The sequence below is a fragment of the Furipterus horrens genome, unplaced genomic scaffold (assembly GCF_987537825.1).
Source record: "Furipterus horrens unplaced genomic scaffold, mFurHor1.1.pri manual_scaffold_3, whole genome shotgun sequence".
Classification (NCBI taxonomy): domain Eukaryota; kingdom Metazoa; phylum Chordata; class Mammalia; order Chiroptera; family Furipteridae; genus Furipterus; species Furipterus horrens.
The window spans coordinates 76373183-76397467 of record NW_028327173.1 but is presented as its reverse complement, the minus strand read 5'-3'; the positions used below and the strand labels follow the sequence as shown (position 1 = coordinate 76397467).

The 24285-nt window shown below is 35.5% G+C and overlaps 1 protein-coding gene across 4 annotated transcripts in view; it reads left to right on the top strand.

Annotated features, from left to right (window-relative positions):
• Positions 1-24285, top strand: part of CDKAL1 (CDKAL1 threonylcarbamoyladenosine tRNA methylthiotransferase) — a 638543-nt gene that overhangs the window by 288306 nt on the left and 325952 nt on the right. For all 4 annotated transcript variants that reach the window (XM_090271743.1, XM_090271744.1, XM_090271742.1 and 1 more), the window contains one exon: positions 7209-7312. In XM_090271743.1, the coding sequence (XP_090127869.1) occupies positions 7209-7312 (104 nt within the window). The remainder of the gene's footprint in view (positions 1-7208; positions 7313-24285) is intronic.

Here is a 24285-nt window from a genome sequence, read left to right as displayed (position 1 = left end):
TCTCTCACTGCTTTTAAGATTCTTTATCTTTAACTTTTGACAATTTGATTATAATGTGTCTTGGAGTGGTTTTCCCTGGGTCCAGTTTTTCTGGAACTCTCTGGGCTTCCTGGATCTGTAAGTCTATTTCCTTCCCCAAGTTCGGGAAGTTCTGCTTTATTATATTTTCACTTAATTTTTCAATTTCTAGTTCTTCTTCTTCGCCCTCTGGCAATCCTATAATCTGTATGTTAGATCTCTTATAGCTGTCCCAGAGGTTTCTGATCCTCTCCTCACTTTCCTTGCTTTCTGTTTCCTCTTTCCACACTGGCTGACTGTTTGTTCCTTCCCTATGTTCCGGTTTGTTGATTTGATCTCTGGATTTTATTTCCTCACCACTTGTCTCATATGGATTTTCGTTTGTTTCAGTATGAATGGCTTTCAGTCCTTCCCAGTCTTGTTTCAAATCTTTTGTTAATTCTATAAGCCACCTAATGACTGTAGCTCTGAACCGAGCCTCTCACAGGTTTCTTATTTGTTCGTCTGTCAGATTCTTCATCTGCTGCCTGGTGAGCTGTGTCACCAGGATTTCTATAGTTGTCTGCCTCATTTTGACAGATTTGTGTTTTGCTTTGCTTTCTGGGTAAGCTGTAGGGGGCAGAGCCCGTGTACTCGTCACAACCCGGCGACCGGTGGCTGTCTGCAACCTTTTTCACGGCGCTGTGGCGCTTTGAGTGGGGTCGGGTGTCCAAGATGGATTCCTGCCGTTATTCTCCACTGGGAGACCGGGATCCGTCCTCCCGCCCTCTGGGCCTCATCATCCAAGGCAATGGGGGGGGCTGCCTTTCCCTGCATTGGGGTCGTGAGCTGCCAAGGCTCAACTGCAGCCGGGATTGCTCCCCCTGCCGCTGTTCCCGCTGCTACCAGTAACAGCACCACCCGATTTTGCCCCTCCTACCTGTCCGTCGAGCGCCGCTGGTTTATAACTTCGTACGTCAGGCTTCAGTGTAGTTTTATTTTCTGGAATTTCTAGTTATCTTTTGTTTTGAGGTAATTCTATTCCTTTCTAGTTGTAGAAGGAGACCGAGCGTGTCAGTCTAAGCCTCCATCTTGGCCGGAAGTAGTTTCCTATACTTATTTACTGTTCACTTATCTTCTTTGGAGAAATGTCTATTCAAATCCTGAGCCCACTTTTGAGTCTGGTGGGTTTGTTGTTTTTTTTTTAATTGATGACTTTTGAGTCCTCTGTGTATTCTCAAAATTATCCTTTAACAGATATGTGATTTGCAAATATTATCTCTGATTATGTGGGTTGCCTTTTTACTCTGTTTGATAGTGTCTTTTGATGTAAAAATCTTTAAATTTTTCCTGAAGTTCAATTTTTCTGTTTTGTTTTTGTTTGTTTTCTGTGCCTTTGGTGTTATATCCAAGAAATCATTGCCAAGTCCAATGTCATGAAAATGTCCTATGTTTTCCCCTAAGAGTTTTATTGTTTTAGGTCTTATATATAGATTCTTGATTCTTAATATTTATATATGGTATTATATAAAGGTCAAATTCTATTCTTTTGCATTTGAATATACTTTTTCAAGCACCATTAGTTGAAAAGACTCTCCTTATCTCATTTTAATGATTTTGGAACCTTTGTCACAAGTCATTTTGCCACATGAGTGAGGACTTAGTTTAGGACTCTCTATCGACTTATATGTCTCCTTAGGCCTTTACCCCACTGTTTTTGATTAATAAAGTTTTGAAACCAGGAAATGCAAGTCCTTCCATTTTTCCCCCCCAATATTGTTTTGGCTATTTGAGGTCCCTTCAGATTTCGTATGAATTTTAGAATAGGCTTTTCTATTTCTGCAAGAAACATCATTGAAATTTTGATAGGAATTGCATTGAATCTGTAGGTTACTTTGGGAAATATTGACATGTTAACAGTATTAAGTCTTTTAGTCATTGAATATGGGATGTGTTTCCATTTATTTTTTTTAATCAGTTTTGCCATTTATTTGTTTTTATCAGTTTAGCTCAGAAATGTTTTGTGGTTTTTATTGTATAAGTCACCTCTTTGATTAAGTTAAGTTCAAAGTATATTCTTTTTAATGCTCTTATAAATGGAATTGATTTTATAATTTTTCATTGTTTATGAATAGAAATGTAACTTTTTTTTGGTATTCTTACTCTGTATCTTGCTACTTTGCTGAATTTATTTATTAGTTCTAACAGTTTTTTAAATTATTGATTTTCTACATATATGATCATATCATCTGCAAACAGATAATTTTACTTCTTTTTACTTTAAATGTATTTTATTTCTTTTGCTTGTCTCATTATTCAGGCTAGAACATTCCACTACTATGTTAAATAGAAGTAGTGAAAGTGTACATCTTTGCCTTGTTCCTGAATTTAGAGGAAAAGCCTTCCAGCATTTATCATTGAGTATGATGTTCACAGTGGGTTTTTTATATATGAGTTTTATTAAGTTGAGGAAGTTTCTTTCTGTTTCTAGTTTGATTGTTTTTATACTGAAAGGCTGTTGAATTCTGTCAAATGCTTTTTCTGCATTAATTGAAATGATCATGTGTTGTTTTCCTTCATTCTGTTGATATGGCATATTACATTGATTGGTTTTTAGATTGTGAACCATCTTTGCATTCCAGGAGTATATCTCACTTGGTCATGGTATATAGTTCTTTTAATATGCTGCTGAATTCTGTTTGCTTGTATTTGGTTGAAGATTTCTGCATCTGTGGTCTGTACTTTTCTATTCTTGCAGTGTCTTTATCTGGCTTTAATATTAAGGTTTTTCTGCCTTCATAGAATAAGTTAGGAAGTGTCTGTTTGTCTTCAATTTTTTATAAAATTTTGAGAATGTTTAGTTTTTTTTTTTTTCCTTTATATGCTTGGTAGAATTCACCAGTACAGTAATCAGCTTTTTTCTCCTGTAAAAACTGTATCAAAACTCTGATTTTTAATTCTTCAGAATTTGTGATATGTGAAGATGCTCTTTAAAAGAAAAAAGCTGAATATATTAAAACTTTTAATCTTTATTTATTGTATGTGGTTCAGTTATAAAGTTTACATGTATTATACATTTGAACCATGTGAAATATTTTAATTTGTGAAAATTTATTATTTAATTTGTGTGGTTTCTGTAGTTTAAAAATACTCTACCACAGATGCTTTTTAAGATCTCAGCGTTAAACTTCTAAATTGAGTGCCTAATGTGCCTCTGCTTTTGAGGTTTTTAGTTACATCTTGGCCGGTGGCCACGTAACAACCAGTGCAAAGATTAGTGTGGTGTACTAGCTTTATTCTTCTATCATGGTAGTCTAGGTCTGTCCGGGTATTTTCCATCTTTCTTGCAGTTCAGCAGTCAGCCTCTTCTTGGTTTTGGCTTTCAACAGTCTACCTTCAAAGGTCTTTTGTTTTCTGACAGTTGAAGAAACTGGCTCAGTGTTACTCTTAGACAATAATTTAATTGTTTACAGATAACTGAAACTCTCTATGATGGTTTCTATAATGATTTCCTTTATTTCATTGGAGGCTTGTCATGTTGAAATGATTGGTCATCATAATTTTTGATAATTGAGAAAATTGTTTTTAAACCAAATACCATAAAAAAACATTATTTTCTGATTTTGAAATGCATATAATTGTGGATTATGACAAATCTTTTTCCTTATTAAATATAAGACAGCAGATTTAATGCTTGGTTAATGCTGTTTTAACATGCTTAATGAAATACACTTTATAGAAATTTTCACTTTATTGAAGTAATATAAAGTATCTTGATAATTGCAAATAAGGATGAAGCCATCTTATACAATAGTTTAGAACTTGAAAAACATATCACATCAACAACGTTAATTAATCTCAAGAGAGCAGTTTAGTGAAGAATATTTTGAATTCTTATTATAACACTTATAGTTATGGGCTTATTTTCCTTATTATAAAGGTTTCCAAGTATCACTTTGTTTTGGTTAAACATTTAAGGTACATTTTCATGAGTGATTTTCCATGAGGGATACCTTTCCATTTTTATTAAGTGAGCCAGTAGGAACGTAGGATTTGTTCTCTATGGTTGCTTTAAGCCAACCTATTAGTAACACACCTGTTTCATAAAGTTAGGTACACCTGGAACATGGTAATAGATAATTATTTTCTTGCAGAGTTGTTTAGAACAGTCATATTAAACAACTATCAGCCAGCATTTAATGATCACTTGCTAGGGGCAGACTCTATTCTAAATGCTTTTTTACAAGTGTTAATTCATTCATGTTTAAAATACCTATTTTGCTTCCTCTCTCCTGTTTTCTTTCTCTCCAGGCCACTGTCCCTTAAGACAGTTACTTTTAAGAAATAAACCAAGTAAGAAATAGTTGTAGTTTCTATTAAGATTGTCCACTTAACTTGTGGACCTCTCCATTGGTAATAGGAGAAAAGATAGAAAGGATTCAGGAGACCTAAGTAGTATCAGGAGATAAAGCAGATTCACTGAATAGGTGCTGATTTAACTTGAGTGAATGCTCATCATGGTGGGGAGTCACAGGTGAATGAACAGTGGGGCCTGCTTCACTAAGCAGACTGTGGAGCCACCTGAGCTGAGGAGAAGGTCACACAGAACAATCTACTTTGAGAACCTGAGTGATAGAATTTTAAAAGCACTGCAAGCCAAGCAAGGTGATACAATTTGCTAAAGAGCCAGCAGGAGGATGAAAAACAGAACTTGTAAACAGCAATGATGGAATAACTGGCTTGGGCCAGGGGATGGACAAGAAGCCTAGTCTTAGATTTCCAAAGAATAAAAGAGAGAAATACATGTTTTAAACAAATAGCTTCATACACAAGATGATGAGTATTGGCCATACCTTTGAATATATATGGTAGATTACTTTATATTTCATGTCAGATGATTGCTGATGTTATGTCTTATCTACATTTGTATGTAGATAGGATATTTGATACACATTTATTCTGGGGAGGCAGCTTGCTATGAAAACAGCATGGAATTTGAAATTCCATAGGCCCAGCTTTGAATTTCATCTCTTGAGATTTTAGTTTTATGAGATCTATCCGAAAAAAGTCCAGCCATTGTTAATATAACAATAATGGTTTGCATCGCATCAATCTAACCTGGAAGCCAAGGAGAGTGAACTGCAATGCACATGTGTGAACAATGATGACTTGACTGTACTAGTCAGTGGGGGCAGTAGACCCTGTTAAGTGAGCATGTGTACTGTGTGACTGTCGCATTAAAACTCAGTGAGTAGAGCAACGAATATGCATCAGACTTTGTGTTAAGCTTGAACATTCCTTGGTAAAAACTATTGGGATGATTCTGAAGGCTGCAGCTACGGGCAACTGGTGATTGGCAGCTTCATCAGATGACACGCCCACTCATGCATCATGTCTCATGCAGTGTTCTTTTGCAAAACATCAAATCACCCAGGTGACTCACAGCCCCCCTACAGCCCAGATTTGGTGCCCTGTGACTTCTGGCTTTTCCCAAAACTAAAATCACCTTTGAAAGGAAAGAGATTTCAGACCATTGATGACATTCAGGAAAATAGAATTGGGCAGCTAATGGCAATTGGGAGAACTTTGTGAAGTCCCAGGGTGCCTACTTTGAAGGGGGCTGAGGCGTCATTGTCTTATGTACAATGATTCTTGAATCATGTATCTTGAATAAATGTCTCTCTTTAATATTACATGGCTGGATACCTTCTGGACAGACCTCGTAGGCCTTGAGCAAGCTACTTGTTTGACCACCCCATTCATTACCCCTGGTTTTACAGAGATATAATTGACATCTAACATTGCCTAAGTTTAAAGTGTACAGCATAATGATCTGAGTTATGTATATATTGTACAGTGTTTACCACAATGTTTAGTTAACATCTACAATATTTTTCCCTTATAATAAGCACTTTCAATATTTATTCTCTCAGCATCTTTCAAATACAATAAGGTATCGATAACCAGAGTTACCATGCTATATGTTACACCCCAGAACTTACTTATCTAACAAGTGGAAATTTGTACCTTAGAACCCTTCACCCGTTTCCCCACTAACACTCCCCAGATCCTATCTTCCGGCAACCACTAATCCATTTCCTAATTTTCATTTTTCTGAGTTTCTCTCTCTTTCTCTCTCCTTCTCCCCGCTCCCTCCCCTCCCCCTCCCTCCCACTATCCATGTTGTCACAAATGACAGGATTTTCTTCTTTTTATGGTTGAATAATATTCCATTGTGTGGGTGCGTACCACATTTTTTAATTCATTAACCCATCCATGGACACTTAGGTTGTTTCCATATCTTGTCTATTGTAAAATAATGCTGCAATGAACATATATGCTTATGAGTTAGTGTTTCAAAAATTGAAATGTTGGTTTTATTTTTGTAATTAAAAAATATCATTTAAATATATTTTCTTATTATAAAATAAAAGAACACATAACAAAATAGACCTGTGCCAAAAAGATAAGCCTCAGCAATACTGAAAAACAAACAGAAAGATCTCCAGTGATTCAGTTGCTCTAGGATGATAAATTTAATTAATTAAAAATAAATTTTAAAATTAAAAACAATTATTTCCCAGTAGTCTTTAGACATTATAAATAATTGCTGTAATGAATAATAAGGTTTTAAAAGATTGTGTTACAAATGCTTTAAAATTTCAAAGTGAGAAAAATTGAACAGTGGACATGTTTATATATTATTTCTGATTTCAAACGGAAAAATATCTGAGATCTCTAAGGTTGTATTTTTTATGAAAATGCTGTGTCGACTATTATCATGTTAGTTAAAAGTTAAATGAACATGCTTTTTCATTTCCAAATAATCTGGTATAATATAGAAGATACTAAAATTTTAGTTTAATGATAGCCAAAGAAATGTCAGTGATTTAAAAACAATGTGAATCTTAAATTTCTTTTGATTAATCATTGTAAGACTTTATAAACTTAGTTCCACATGGATATGTGCATTGGGAGATAATATTACATGATTTGTACAGTCATTCTTATATGGTCGAAACATAAATAATTACAAATTTCTGTGCCTGGTAGAAATAAAATAAATATGAAGTATAATAGATAATTTGTTTTTCGTATCTCTTGTATAAACTGCAAATATTACTAAAATAGCACTTTGGTGGGTTTTTTTTTATATTAAATATGCACTGCCTTTAAAATTTAAGCCTTATTTATTGCTATTATTTGAACAGGTGTCTCAATGCTTGTACCTATTGCAAAACTAAACACGCTAGAGGAAATTTGGCCAGTTATCCAATTGATGAACTAGTAGATAGAGCCAAACAGTCATTTCAAGGTAAGTGTGTCTAGAATTATATATAATTTTAGTCTTCCTAATAAATCATAGTAGTCTTCTCATATTTTTTAATTTACATACATGCTTCTTTAGCTTTCTGAAGTGTTTACTAATATTTAAGCTTATCTGATAGAGTCAGGCAATCAGGTTATAATATTCATATTACTTTTCTTTAACCACTCTTTCATTTTTTTATGACTCTTAAGGTAAGTGACATTATTTGAATTTTATCACCTATATTTAGATTCCATGAAAAGACAAAAAAACAAAAATGAAATTTATGACTTTTTAATGTGTGTTAAGAGTTTTGTGGACTGAATGGTGTACTTTTTAAGATTTCTACCTCTTTTCTCTGGTCATTTCTGGACCATTGGAAAATGGAGCTAATAAAGGTTTCCCAGAGTCTTGGAAGAAGGTAGATTTTACTATCATACAGTGAAGATAGCCTTCTTTTTCCATAGGGACTATTGGACCAGTAAAGAATGGTACTGGTAGAGAGCCCTAAAGAGAATGATTCTTTTATGTGGGTGGCCAGCTACTTCTGAATCATCACTTGCTGGAAATGTGATTGTCTAGCTATCTCTCAGCACATAGCAAGACTTATCTTTTACATGAGTCACAGTTGTGTTGGTTGACACATAACTGCTTAAACTATAAACTCCCTTCTTTGTTTATAATATGTGTATATAACATCAGTGTGCTTTTACACCCAACATGAGATAATCTATTGTCTCATAATCTTGTGGGTTAATAGTTATTGGCAATGTACTTTTCCTTTTAGTGTGTAACTTGGAGTGCCACTTTCATTACTTCACACCCTGAATCTCAGCAAGTATGAGTTCCAAACACATTTCTTTGTTTATTCTATGTAAAGCTTTTATCAACATGAATTTAGATTGCTCTTTATAATAGAAAGAAAAATAACCTTGGTTGATTTATTAACACCTGCCAATAATTTTTTTCTACTTTTATATTCTTAGCTCAATCTCCTCTTCTGTTCCCATTTAACTTGTGTTAAACAAGAAGTGAAAGGAAACTCATTGACTCTTTGCCAGTGTTCTGGTTTAGGGTGAGGTAGTTATCTAAGGACAAGCCTGGGCGTTTGTCTATTCTGCCACAACTACTTTAAGGATTTTTCAGAAGGGGCATAAATTTGCATAGAAACCTAGTGTATTTGAAAAATATGCCTTTTCTGGCATTCTTACATGGTTGTTGTTTTTTTAATATATCGGTTGGTTAATGGAGATACTAAAACTTACGATCTGTCCACCAAGCACTGCAAATTGGAAGGCATACAAATTAGTTTCTTTGAGGCACTTTTTCAATATTATGCATTTCTAATGCAACTACATATAACTTTTAAAAATCTCCTCATTTTACTCTGAAAATTTATTTGAGAAATATAAAACTGTTAAATTAGCATGTAGGGAGTGAAAGTATTCTTTTGGCCTCTTCATATCCATCCTCATTTATAACCTATACTAACACTTGGATACGATTGCTTTAAAACTTGGTATGGACACATTTGTATATTACATGTGACTTGAGGGGAAAACAGAATAAACAGTTTTTATAAAATGATTATAGAATTACTCTAAATATACCCAACTAACTTAGCTCTTTGATTTGTCTTTAGAAATGCCCACTGAACAACAGAGATACAGTGTGTTATGTCTGTCAGACTTTGGTAGTTAACATTGACATATCAAAGTGAGTTGGGCGAGTTAAAGTGAGTGGTTCAAAGACTATATATCACAGGTTATGGGTGACTTAGTGGCTATTTATAGAGAAAGTATTAGAAGATAGTTATTTAGCATTACTTTCATCATCACCATCATCATCATCAGTAGATATATATTTATTTTTTTATTTCCAATCATGGGATGTTTGCAAGGTAAGGTTTTTCTGTTGTCTTGTTATCTGTATATTAGAATTGAAATTGAATGCTAGTTTTTGGACTGGTGAGCTCATTTGCTTGATATGTGGTACTGTTACTAAAATGTTGAGGTCATAACTTTCTAGAGAAGCCATTGTATTTAGAAAAATTATAAATTGTTAAATATTTGATGCCCTTTGCTTTAAGAGAGTTTGAATTTGAAACAGTGGTCTGCTGTTTACCAGCCATGTGATCTGAACAAGGTGCCTGACCTCTCTAAGCCATGGTTTTCCTATTACTATGACATTTAGTGTTATTTCTTATAGAAACTTGAGATAATGTATGTGAAATAATTGCCTGTGTCCTTATTATGAAGAAGACACATTACTTAAGATGAAGGAATTTAAATTGAATCCAAAGAAAGAACTCTAATTTTGAGTGAGAATAATAGAACATCTGTAACAAACATTAATGACTACAATCAAATGACAGGTTTTCTTTTGCTTTTAAAATATATTTCATGAAAAATGTCTATAAACGGAAACTATTTAGTATTACAATTACCTTTCATTTTCTTAATTTCAGAAAAGCAAATTCATGCTAAGAATCATCTTATAATCCCTTTCTACGGTAGGAAATAATAGTCTATAGCTCACACTTTGAAGATATTGGGTTAGTTTATTATCTCTTTTTTTTTTTTTTACTGAAAAAGACAGTGAGATTTTAATGGTCTTAAGAATTTCTATTTTGAAGCTTTAAAGTTGTGAAGAGTAATTGTGCAGGTAAATATAAGAGAAGAAATAACCCATTTTCGTAGTTTTGCAATTTTTGTGTATTTAGTTCTTTAGTAACTCAGGTGTTAGCAATATTCTTTGGGCCACAACCCCTTACATTTTGCATTATATCATTATGAAATTGTCCTATAATGAATAATGAATAATAAATATTATTCTTTGAAAGGTTATGTTAAGATGAAAAAGTTTAAATATGCTGTTAATAAATTTTAGCAGTATGTTTAAAGTAAATGGAAATTAAATTCCCCATCGTGCAAATTACATTTGCTATCTTTCTTTTTCTTAAAAATTTTAATGACTTTGTGGAGAAATACAAAGTGATTTTTAAAAACTAGAAACCAGTTGTGGAATGGGGATTAGAACCCAGTTTGCCTGTCCTAATATAATAAGATCACAATTACTTTCTGAATAGCAGAATGACATATTTATGAAACATTTTATACTCATAAAAATGTATTTTTTGTAGTCTAATGAATGCAGAGACTAAGGGCCAACCCAAAGGCAAGGGAGCATTGAGAAGAGAGTCATGAAATCATTCTGAATGTAAAATGGTTTCCCAAAGCACTAAAATACGCTAACTATGCATTCAAGTGGAAAAAAACAAAAACAAAAACAAACAAACAAAAACCAGGGAGAAAGAAAGGTACCTCATTAACTTTTGTATTGATAGCATTAAAGTCAAAATTATTTATATTTTGAAATAGAGATGATAGTTTACTCTGTACATATATATGGTTGTATATGTGTGCATTTAATTTCTACTTAATTAGTTTTCTGGATTTTTTTTCCCTCTCACTGAACCCTTGACATTTTCTTCGACTCTTTGCCTGCCCAACATGTTTATCATTTCTGTGGGCAGCTCTGCATATAAGACTTACCAGGTAACCTCTGGGTATCATTTCATTGTTTTAACAGACTGTTGGCAAACCTTCACCCTTACTTCCTCACCTTTACCTAGATTTAGGCTTTAAAAATTTCTAGGCATAGCAGTGCCTGGGGGCTGAGGTTTGATATGGTTGCATTTTAGATATCTAGAAAAACATGTCAAGCAGTGACCAAGATTTTATTGAGGCCAGAATGAATTTACAAGCTAGTGTTTTCTAGCATATTTGTATTGATTTTTCTCTAGCAGCTAATCAATCAGTTTCAGTTGTATAAGTGATGGAACAAACCTTTTTAAGTGTGCTGGTTGAGTGGTGTGGAAACAACACCTTTCACTGCTGTCTCTGGACTCAAAATGTAGAGATGATGGATGAGCTGTTTTTATAGCGATTGTGTGCTTTTCTAGATTTTATTTGTGTGCTGCTACTTTTTTTCTCCCTCATAAATTTGAAAATACCCTGCAAGGTAAGTGGCATAAGTCAGTTGTAGAAAGATAAATTAAGGTGAAATATTCAAAGCAGGGAGAAAATTTTTTGATGCTTAGTGATCTTGGTATTAATATTGGAATTAAAAAAAATGAATTCTGTTTTATTTCAAGACTTGCAAAGAAAGATACCATCTATTGTATATAAGATTAATTATGAAATACAACTGGAAAATATTATTTCCTGCCCTTTTAGATCAGAAGGGATATGAACAACATTTGATTTTCTGATATATGAACTTCACATTGTTGAGTTGTATGGTTTACATCAAGTCACACTGGACTGATCACCTTTAGCAAGGGTTACTATATATTAAGATCAAAAAGAGACCAATAATTGCATCCTTTTAATTTATAAGGTAGTTTTAAATCTTTTTTATTCATTTATTTCTTTCATTTGTGCTGTGTTCAAATAAAATGGAAAAATCTGTTTCTTCTAAAAGGATTAATAATTTACATTTTTTTGTATATTGTCAACTTCCAAAAAAAAGAATTTCAGGCAGCTTACCTTAAATGATTGTATGTAATAGACCATGAAAATAAAAGCTGTATAAAATGCTATATTGTGTTTGGAAAGAGGGAAGATGATTTTACTGATAAATCCTGCCCCTCCAGAAGAATAATGAAATAGTGTGATTTATATAGTTTAAAGTGCAGGTATAAAAGGAAGTATATAGTTTATAATAAGAAATGTACATGTTTCTAGGCTGTGGACACTAAGAAGAATTATTTTTATACATCCTTTTCTAAGAGACATTGAATGATAAAATAGAAATTCCTTTAGTTGCTAATATATGGGAATTCAAGATATAGTCTCTACCTGGCCTTTTCTTCTGTTGATTCTTACACTCCCCACCCCCAATAATATTAGTTTATAAAAGAATTTTAATGGGAGAGCTAAATAAATCCATGTAATATATGTAACTTGATAGGGGAACATGGTGCCTAATTAGTTGTTTATCAGGTATTGAATTTAAATAAGCTGAGATTAATAAATTTGATTTTTGGAGAATGTAAGTTAAAGCTATCCATGGCAAAGACAGTATAACTTACTTGGCTTTTGTCTGTTGAGATCTCTTAATTTCCAAGTCAGTGGTGTTCAGACCTTTCCTCAAATGAAATTTGAAATATGAAAGCAGAACAGCCAAGGTTAAAGTAGATGTGGAGCCCTATTTAATGAAACTTAAAAAAATTTTAACCTCTGAGGCCTTTCCTTAGAACCTTTAGGGTCCAGCCTGAACTGGTTGGTTTAGATTTATGTTTCTCTGATGCATTCCTTAACACACCAACCCAGGGGTGGCAGATATTTTTCTTAAAGAAACAACAGCTAGCAAATATTTTAGGCTTTGTAGACCATAAGGTCTTTGTTGAAATTGTTTCTGTTCTTGTAGCATGCAAACAGCCATAGACAATGAGTGGGTGCAGTTGTGTTCCAGTAAAACTTCATTTATGATAGGACTTATGATGAGAAGGTTCAATGGTCAACTTTGAGAAAAGCTAAGTTAAATAAGACTTTTTATGGAAGAACTTTTTGTTATCTTTAATATGCTAATAGAGGTTATAAGTCCATAAGAGAAGGATGTAGTCTTTAGGAACTAATGTTGTTCTAGAAAAGATCAGTGTCTCAGTTTGGCTGTTAATTTTAGTCACTTTGCAAATTTATACATCCAAAGCAGAGTTGTAAACAAGAATTGAGAACCACTAGTTTAGATAAAGTTGGTTGAAGCTATAAAATAAATTGATTCTTTCAACTTCTATTGGGAAGGATTGTGAGAAAGAAACCCTGGTTGATTAGTACAGAATGAGCTTGGTGAGGGAGGCTGGAGGGGCAACAGCGTTGTCAGTTTGCTCACCCACCCTGATAGTTAATGGATGGTTTTGCAATCCAAAGATGCTTATTTAAGTTAAAAGGCTCAGTGATTTTTGTTATCTCCAAGGTATCAGAAAAGGGTCAACTGTGCTGTGTGGGAATTGAAAAAATGAAAAAGCCATGGTCCTTGTCTTCAAGGAATGCCTCCTAGTTTAGAAGGACAGAGCAGCAAACTGGACTATGATATTAAAGGACACAGAAGCAGGAAGCAAGTCTTTAGATAACAAAATCATTGAGCCTTTTAACTTACATAAGCACATTTGGGTTTTGAAAACATCCCTTATCTACCTAGGGTGGTATCAGCAAATTGACACTGTCTACCTTCCCTACCTCCTGGTATTCTTCACTAATCAGCCAGGTTTTGACTCAGAAATCATCTCAATACATAGTTCTTGTTAGCCACTGCCATTAGATTATGCTTGGGATTCTATATGAAATGTAATTGCCATTCCGAATCTTGAGGTTTATGTTATGCTGTTACTGAACAAAAGTGGGGGTTTGGCTGCCTGCTGCTACAAAAGGCAAACTCTTAAGGCAGGGGCTGGCGAGAAGGGAGAGGTTTTTATTTGAATGTTGAATTATCTCGGAGAATGGGGAACTCCCTGTCTCAAAGCTCATCTCCACAAAACCTAGACAAAACCCAGTCGTCCTCAGCAAGACTGAAACAAAAGGCGGTGGCCAGAGTTACTGTTCCTGAGTGAGGGGGGAAGGGAGGGAGGGGGAAGGGGGAAAGAGGGGGGAGGGAGAGGGAGGGGGGAGGGGGAGGGAAGAGAGGGGGAAGGGGGAAGGGGAGAGAGGGAGGGGTAGGGGGACGGAGGCGGGGAGAGACAGACAGACAGAGAGACTCCCACCTATAGGCCACGGGCCCCATGGAGAGGATAGGCAGGTCCCCAGCAGGGAGTGCCCAGCAACAGTGCACTTTTTCCTTCCTCTGTTTTAGGTGTGGGATGGACTTTCTCAGAATGACCAATTAACTTACCAAACTTTTGTGCTTTTGAGTGGGCCCACCTCCCAACAAATCCCTTCTTTCCCCAAGCTACACTGACTGGCCTCTTTGGTCCAGCACCTCCCCCTGCCACCATTTTGACTTCTGTTGCGCATGTGCCTGCCTTCGGTTAGTGCCGCTCCCCAGTCTGGTATGGGAAGGGGGTAGGAGGGCTTTTTTCCCTTTTATCCAATTACCTTGCTAGCATTTCGCACACTTAGTGTAAAAGTCTTTCCCTGCTGCCGTCATGCTGATGGGGGAGATGAGATTCCTGTGTGCTTTGTCAGCTCTGCACCTCCCATGCCCTAGTCCCGGACTGCAGTGAGTTACCTGCACTCGGGGCTCATGGCAGAGAAAGGAACCCTGGCAACCCCCATAGCATCTCTGGCAGTGCCGAGGGTGACTTCAGCGGGAAGAGCAGGGCATGTGCAGCCAGGAGCCCGACCTCCATACCAGGGGCGGAACATCTGCAAGGCACAAGCTTGATTACCCAGGCAAGGCGGCCCTCACACGTGGAAGCGAAACTCAGTGTCCTCCCCATGGCCCTGGGCAGTTCAAGAAGGCATTGACTGGCTGCACACCATGCCCTCAGTGCTTGAACCTCTGACCTCCAGCCCTGACTGGAGTGGCTTGGTGCACAAGAGGGTCCCAGGTTCCATTCCCATGGCTCAGCTCCATCTCCCAGCGTGGTCCCTCCTGTTCTCTACCCTCAGCCTGGTCCCAGTGGTCCGGACAGGCTGTCTGTCTGTATCAATGCTAGACGTCTATGAAAGAAACCAAATAATGACTCTTGAAGTAACTGTTGGAATTATAGAATTATTTTCCATTTATTCAGCAAATATTTATTGAGCATTTATTTAGAAACAGTGAATGTTTCTGCTAGTAGGCACATGCTTTAGAAAAGTGGGGATAAGAGTACATTATTATAATCAGTTTTTGACTACTTATTCCAATAAGATAGACCATTGGTCAGGCTTGCTGATAATTGAGTGAATAGCTTATCCTTGCTTTGGGAAACAAGGATTCAGTCCCCAGGCTGTTTTACAGAATGACATTTGTTCAAAATTCTCTTAAGTTTTCATAGTTCAGAGTACATATAATCCAAAATATAGAGAATTTGGAGCTTCTGGGAATACCTTCTTGTATCCATTTTTAGAGAACCTAGAGTATTTAACCACCTATTGTTACTGGAGATTTTTATTCTTTTCCTCTATTGTGTTCTATAAAACAACTTGTAGATATGCAAATAAGTATTATATATTTACTCATTATAAATAAAATAATGAAACATGGTAAAAACAGATAAGAATAGCAAAATCAAGGCTTGGTGTGGGTTTAGAACACAGGAAATTCGGCTATGGTCACATAGGCAGTTTTGACTCTGAACTTTTTGTAAGCTTACTGTCTATAAGGAAAAACAAAAACAAAAACAAAAACCCAGCTTGGCATTAGATTTGAAAGAAAATTTTTGCATGGACTTCATATAGTGAGTATTGAGAGATGTAGTAGGTCTCAGGAGCATCCCTTTAACTCTCAAATTCACATATTGTGTTTCTTAAAGTTGTATATTTTGGCATTCCTTGTTAAAACTTGTAACCATGCCCTGAAAAACATAACACTCTGAAAGGATTTCTTGGGAAGCTGAGACAATACATTCTAACAAGTATTTGTGACTCTCTAGTGATCCTTCCCCACTTCCATAGCCATAGGGTACCAGAAAGGAGTCCTGTTATAGAGGCTAATAATAGCTCGGGAGTTTGCTTGCATACACTAGGTCATTTTGTGAGGTGATACACCAGAGTGCAGGAAGAAGATACTAGAATTTGTCTTTGTATTTTCTCTTCCTTTAAAAATTTCTTTCTTTTCTATATATTATATATAATATATTAGTATGCTAGTATAGAATTAATATATATGCATGCAGATATATCCTAAGTTATTTTTTGTGTGTAATTAAGATTTTATTGCTTATTATGTCATTACATACATTTTTAAGTAAACAGATTTGAGAAAATAAGCTTATTATTGAAATCTTTAACTGATTCAGGAAAGTGATTTTTCAAAATATGGAGACCACTAATTTAGAGAACGAATAGCTTGCCCATTTCCCACTATAAACCTAACTCTTTCAGCCAGACATTTGAACTAAATAGGGCAGCAGAGTTCTTTACTGTCTGTCAAGGCCCTAAGATGCCTATATTCTCTTTTGATTGAGTGCAAATCCATCTGCTTTTGAGATCAAATAAGCAAATAATGAAGTTTATGCCCTTTGGAGGAAAACTGAAGTACTTGAGGAAGACTCTTGCCACATGTCTCTACTCAGGTAGGGAGATTATCCTCACAGCACATGCTTTCCCTTCCTTCCATCTGTGTTTTAGGTCACTGAAGACTGAGCCAGAGGGCATGAGGTCAAGCAGCTGTGACAGTGCGTAGATGGGTTTAGTAGGTGCTCAATAAATGTTGAATGAGCAGCTAATCCTGAATTGATTATGCCTGATGAAATTCCATGTGCAACTTGGAACCTATAATAATAATATAGCCTAGAAAAGCTATATGTCTAAGGTGGATAAGAGCTGTTGCTTAGTGTTGCTACTCTGCAGACACGGTTGAGTACTGGGTCTTATAACACACGCTTGATTTTATGACATCAGATATTTAGCGGTGATGGCTTTCCAAGACTTGCAACAGGAAATTTATTTACTTTTAGAAATTATTTCCTGATGTTAACAGGTATCTCTCATTTCACTAAATGGGTATATCCAATTAGAGTCACTTAGATCCAGTTATACACAAATATATATGTATTTGCTTTGATATTTTTCTTTTACAGAATAGAATTCTACAAGCAATTTTTTGTGACAAGGGGACAAAAGTTAACCAAGGGTTTGCTTTTAGAGTTTGAACTGAAGCTGATCTGTCTCTGGGATCATTTTGGTGAACTTTAAAGGCTGCATGTTAGTTTTGGAAGGTTGTTTAATGGAATTTTAATAGCCCTGGAAAGATGTGAAAGTGATACTGCTACCTGGTGGTTTGTAAACCTGACCTTTGTAAGATGTTTTCTGGGCAAAAGTACTACTTTATGATGCCAGCAGCTTTTATTGATTCTGCAGAGTCTGCAGTTTTCTAACACTGGCTGTCAATTCATTCCAGCTGAAAAATTATTAAATTTCTTCTCCTGCTTGTGTGGATATTAAATTGCAGTAAACATACTTGCACAATGTCAGGTACGGTGAGCACAATTTTCTGCATGAAAAAAATGTTTGTTAGTGAGACCTTGGCTGTTCTGCAGAGGTTATAAATTTCTTTTTCTTTTATTTGTTGCTCTCAGTTATATATTTTATTTCTCTTTGTGAGTTCCAACACATTTATTGTTATTTGTAATATAAGAAAGAAAAGTTTAATTTAGATTTCTGACTTTAAAAAATATTCCCTCTAGTTAATCATTTCTGGTACTGTCAACAAAACAAGGGTGAGAACCTGGGGGTAAGAGGATTTAACCAGGGAAAATATAATTGCGATATAATGCGAAAGATCTGATGAAATAATGAATTGAATGAATAAGGGAAGGGAGGATGATTAGAAGACCATACACTCTTTTTAATTTGTTGAATTTCAGTTAAGGAAGGTGAACAGTGATGAGATAGAAACCATTTATTGGATGTGGATCTTAAACTTTACTGTTTCTGAGATTAATCTCTGGACCTGTGGGGGTGTGTGTTCGAAATGCAACTATATGGCCAGATTCACAATTCAGTTGGTCTGCCATCAGCCCAGGGATATGATTTTCAAGTGAATCCAAATAACTCAGATGCAGGTGTGTGAGAAGCACTTCTAGAAACTTTTGTCTAGAGAACTTTCTTGATTAAATATACTGAGTCATTTGATCAAAATATTCAGTGGAAGTGGAGAAGAAACGTACTATTTATGTGAGGAAATAATGTAAACATCTGGGCCTGCTTTTCCCATGTACAAGGAAAAACCAACACCACTTTTCCCACACCAGGCCTTTCATCAGATTACACTGGGGTACTTTTGAATACAGTTTCGTAAGCTCCACCTCAAAGTATTCTGATTCTGTGTGCTAGGCTAAAGACTGGAAATGTTTATTTTTTTAAACCAGTCCAGTTCTTGTTGATCTATCAGTTTATATAGTTTTTTGTTTTTTTTTCTTTTTAAGAATCACTTTTATTTTGTATAGTTTGACTTGGGCCTTTCACTCCAGAAAGAATATCACCTGTTAAATGACTTAAGATCTGGGAAACAGAAACCTCACTATTTGAAACATTTAATAGACTGAAACTTACATGTACCTAACTTTGGAATTGGTGGATTCTGTTTGATCATAGAATAGCCTGATATTCTGAGAATTTACTTTTAGCATAATAAATTATTTTATGAAGACTTCTTCAGGAGAAATCTGGAAGCCAGCTGGCTTTCCCTATTTTGTTTCCTAACCAGTCCTGTAGTTTTAATTATACTTTTATGAGTAAATCAAAGAACTGCAGAATTGGAGGAAGCCTTTGCTATTATCTTTAGCCCTTCATTTCCAGATGAGGACAGGAAGCCTAAGGAGGATAAGTAACACCCATAAGCTCCGCTCCACCACCTCAGTTCTCTTACCGCTGCACTGTGGCTTCACTCATCTTCTTGTAATAGTTCTTAAAAGTCTGCTTGGAAAGACAATTCAGGGCATATCGGAGGAAAAAGACATGTGAGTAGGAGAAATTTAGGGAAAGGAAAGTTGTGGACTGAAAGAATGAGTAGTAGTGGCTTCTCAGAAGAAGAAAGACTTAAGTGCATGAAGGGCAGTTAGCATTTGGAGGAAAATACAGTTCAACTTTGGATTGAAGTCCATGAGGCCCCACGTGAATCTGACTGCACTCCCCATTCCAAAGTCATCTGGTCACACTGTCTCTGTCTGACCTCTTATCGTCCAGCTGTTCTTCCTTAGTTCCTTGAACAGAGCACTTGCTCTTCCCTCTTTTTCGAAAGGTTTTACCTGTGGTCTTTGTATGACTGTCTCTTTTATGTTAAAGTATCGGCTTAAGTATCACCTCTTCATTGGGCTCATCTCTGAAAAACCTTTCAAGGGAGTCTTTTCCCTTTTATTCTCTATCATATCACTGTTTATTTCCTCCAAAGCACTTATAATTTCTACGTTATAACTACTTGTTTCTTCATTTCTTTTTTTAAAATTAAATTTTTTTTCAATCACAGGTTATATGCAATATTATTTTGTATTAATTTCAGATGTACACATACTGCATAGTGGCTAGACAATCATATACTTTACCAAGTGTCCTCCTTGATAGTTCCAGTACCCACCTGGCACCATACATAGTTATTACAATATTATTGACTGTATTTCCTATGCTTTTGCTTACTTTATATTCCCATGGCTGTTTTGTAACTACCAGTCTGTACATCTCAATCCCTTCACCTTTTTCTTTAGTTCCTTTTCATTCTGAGAAGTTAGTGAGAATGTCTGTTTAATTCATCACTGGGGTTTAGAGTGTGGCATAGCACAGGGCATATAGTAGGCCCATAATAAATAGTAATTAAAGAAATATATAAATAAAAATTGTAACAGATCTATGAAATTTATATCTATTTAAAAATATTCTTCATAATAAGGTCTGCTGTTTTAGAGAAAGTCATAAATAACATAAGGTATATAAAATGATTTTCTACTGCTTCATCTTATTAGGAAAAACATACTTACTTTTCCTAAAAAGCCTCTCCAGTGGGTGTGAAGTGACTGGCTTTGGTACTGGGAGTAGGGATAGTAGCAATGTTTTATGAACCATGCTCGATACTGGGTGTGTGTTTGTGGGTGCATGTGTTCCCGCACAAACACATGGGCACACCTGTGTACACGATAAATAGAATGTTCAGAACCCAGCAATATGGTGGAACCCAAAGTCCAAACCCAGAAGGGTAGCCCAGAAAGTCATTAAAGAGATATGAGTCATATTTCAAAGTTAGAGCATTAAACCAGAAAAATGGAGAGAAAATAAACCCAAACACCTGAAGGGTAAATGGAGAGAGTCCCAGCTAATTAATTAAAATGGGGCCATATTGCTTGTCACTTGCAAAATGTCGGACTTGAGGTTTAAAGATTATGTATGCAATGGACAAAATCCACTTTTGGCATTAAAAATATTTGAAATATTTATGTTTAGTTGAGTGCTTATAAATTTCATAAACATTTTAAAATATCTAAGATTTAACAGATCTGGAGAATCAATAGTCTTTGTTTTCTTCTCTTGTAATAGCATGTGGATAAACTATTGAAAAATCTTGTAGGCTATTACTTGGCTGCTCTCATTGAATCATGCTTCCAACTATTCATGCTCTGTATAACTAGACCCCTTCCACATTGTCTACCAGCCTGGCCAAGTGTCTTGCTGTGGTCAGTGGAACACTAGAAAACATGATATGAGCAGAGGTTTGATAAGCACTTGCATAGTGGATCTTGTTCTTGTGGGATGTTACTTGGAGACTTGCGCCACCATGAAGCAGGTCTGGCTACACTACTGGCAGTATCATATGGACAAAGAGAGATGCATAGGCAGCCCACAGATATTCTAGCTTCTCAGCTGACATGTGAATGGAGAAGACATATTGAATGTTCCAGCTGCTGCATTGATCAAAAGAACTGCCTAGGTTGCAGAATTGTGAGCAATAATAAATTATTTTAAGCCATTAACTTTTTGTGTTGTGTATTATGCAGCAACAAGTATATCAGATATTTTTTTAAAAAATTTAGTATTCAAATGTCACAATGCCTTTATGATATTTACATTACCTTTTAAGATTAGCCAAATATGATATATCTAGGATTGTCTTTCATTAAACTAAATACATTGGTAATAATAGGATTATGGCTTCAACAATTACTGGCATATTACCAGGAACTATTAAGGATAGAGCTAAAAACCATAGAGCTGTGTAGTTTATTGTCTGCAATCTAGTAAGTAAGCCATTTTATCACTGGGTGATAAGAGTAGTCATTCAGATAAAACCTAAGAAGCTAAGGCATTTTGGTTATGAGCAGAGTGGGTCAAATTCTGCTTCCATAGTTTGTTAACTCTGTGGCCTTAAGAAAGCTGTTTATTCTCTCTCAGCCTCAGTTTTCCCATCTGGAAAACAGATAAAGCATACCTATCAGATAATCAGCATGAATATTAAACAAAATAACTTAATGCTAAGTCTGTGATACTTTGAGCATACTTAATAAATAATTGCTTATTATTATTGTAACAATAATAATAAGAGGGCAAGAAGGAGGAAGAGGAACAGGAGAAAATAAGTTATCACCTAAGAAAATGCTCTTGCCATTTTACTTTATTTCTTTTTTCTTTCCAGCTCTGTTCAGTGTATATTTGTGCACATGGCCTTATGCTTTCACGTGCCTGTGCCTGGGCTGCTTCTCACATTTTAAAGTGCATACAGATGACCTGGGGATTTTGTTCACATACAAATTTTGTTGCTTAACTGTGGATGAAACCTGAGAATCTTCATTTTAAGCTCCCAGATAATGATACTGACTGGTCCTTGGATCACACTGAGTAGAAAGAGCCTATAGGGTGACGTGATATTCATGATCTTTTATATTTTGGCCATAATCTCTCACAATTCTGCACCACATAATCTGTTCTTCAGTGACAGAATTTTTTCTTTATAGAACTAGGATAGTGCTTACCAGGTTTAAAGCGATCTGTTTAAATGTTCATAACTTCTACCTTACCTTCTCTTTGACCCCTGGCTGGTTTGGCTCAGTGGATTGAGCGTCGGCCTGCGAGCTAAGTGTCGCTGGTTCGATCTTCCAGTCAGGGCACATCAGAAAAGGAAAAGTCTGACTCCAAAAAACCTCCGCTGCCTTGCTGCATACCTCTTCAGGGGAAAGGCTAAGGGAGTAAACCCCGACAGAAAATCCGGAGCCGGAGTCCCTAAGGTGGTTTGACGTTGTAGTCAACACCGGCAACTCCTGCGGCGCACCTGAAGCCAAGCTGTATTGACTCCGTCTTTCCCTTGGACCCTTCAGCTGCGAAGAGAGGGGGGGTCTGCTGCATGGGCAACAGCAGACCCTCCATATCACCCTGCCCAGGCTCTGTAGCTTCAGCTTCACTGGAGAGGACACTCCAGCGTCATCGCAAGATGTCGATTCAACACGGGAGGAGACAGATACCGTGTCACTCCCGAGTTGGACTGCACAGCCATTCTCGGCGGTGCAGATAGACTCTTAAGAAGCTACACCATCGTCTCTCGAGACTGACGGCTGCTGCCGCCGACGACCTTCTCTTTGATAAGGACTTACTTAGCTTGATATCACAATTAATGTTCAAATGTATTTTAAATGCATGCATGCATGCCCTTATTATTCTCACAACTTTAAACTGTAAACTTTCTCTTTACTGACTGGAAGTAGGGAATGTTCTCAGAGTGAACCTTCTAAACGTCTGGCTATGGATACTGGAGTTTGAAGTAATAGTCAGCCAGTACCCTTGATTGGTAATGATAGAAAGATGGATGTTCACAGATGTAATTTAGAAAAAGGATAATGTGGATTGGGTGCAATTAAAACTATGTTGTACTATATATATAAGCAAGCAATGACAAATTAGATAATATGTGAAACAAAGTAATTTACTTAGGAAATGTTGAAGAAAACTGGAATTAAAAAGGTAATACCTATTTTCTTTGAAAATTTGCATTACTAGATATTGTCTTCAAGTGAATTTGTTTTTATATTTATATTTGTTCATTCTGGCTACATCTGTGCTTTATTTTTTAAACTTGAAATAATTTATATGCAACGATCTGACCTTCACTTATAGTTGTACCCCCTTGAAGACCTAATTCACTATGTAATTAGTTTTAGTAACAAAAGAGGGATAGGAGAAACTTGGCACTATGTTAAGTGGAGAATAAATTGAATAAAGATTTTAAAAATAATTTATCTAACTGTATTAGCCCAGCATTTGAACATTTCCAGCAATATTATTTTTGCAACTAAATTTTCAATCAGTAAGTGCTTTTTTGCAAGTTTGTACATTTTGTAATCACTTGAAAATATACCTCTCCCTATGAATTTCAAAAATCTGTAATGTGTTGCTCAGATTGACTAACATTTTGCATTTTATTGCATATTTCTTGAGTTAAAATAATGATATTTAAAATGGCTTACTTTGAGTAACTAGAAAAGAATGATTGAGTTTTTTTCTAGCACATTAACCAAAGTTAGTATGCAATTTAATATTATTATTATTACTATTATTTATTTAACAAACATTTGTCAAGTACCTATTAAGTGGTGGATTTGTGAGAGGGAAATGCTATTTACATTTTATATTTTCTGTAGTGAATGTTGGAACATTAGAAGACACAATTACTAATTTGTAATTATGACGATAGCAAGTTATAAAATGAATATATAGTCTTGTTCACTATAATATAGAACTTAACTAAAATATAGGGTGCTTCTTAAAGAATACTGGCTTGTTCAGAATAATTTAAATAAAAGGAAAAGTAAATGGAAATTTTGACCAATGTATTTTAGATATTTCTCAAATTGCATATCAGTTAATTCTTGACATTTAATCATGTATTCAGTCACCATATTGCTAATTATTCTTAAACAGGAACTCCAAGAAGCAAAATGGCTATCCCTAGGTAAATAAAAATGTGTTTTATATGCTGCAGAGTATGGAACCTTTACATATCACTGATTATATTCCTTGTTTTATTTCATTCTTATTTGTGATAGTGATTTTTTTTTTTTAATGAATAAAGGGATCATTATAAATATAATTCAGACATTATGCTGTTTTATGGGCCATTCTATTAATAAAATGATCAAGATGTGCGCATCAAATAATTTTCTTTGTGCTTTTATCTCTAGCTTTTCATTTCATTCTTACAATCACTGAATGAATTATAGCTTTTGGTGCTTGTTGTTCCTATTTTACTGAAGCACAGAGAGGTTACACTGCAAATCAGAGGAAGAGTATTAAAGCAGCGATTTCCTGATTGATGGGCCAGGGCACTTTGCGCTATAGCATGTGCCCCCTCAGGGAAAA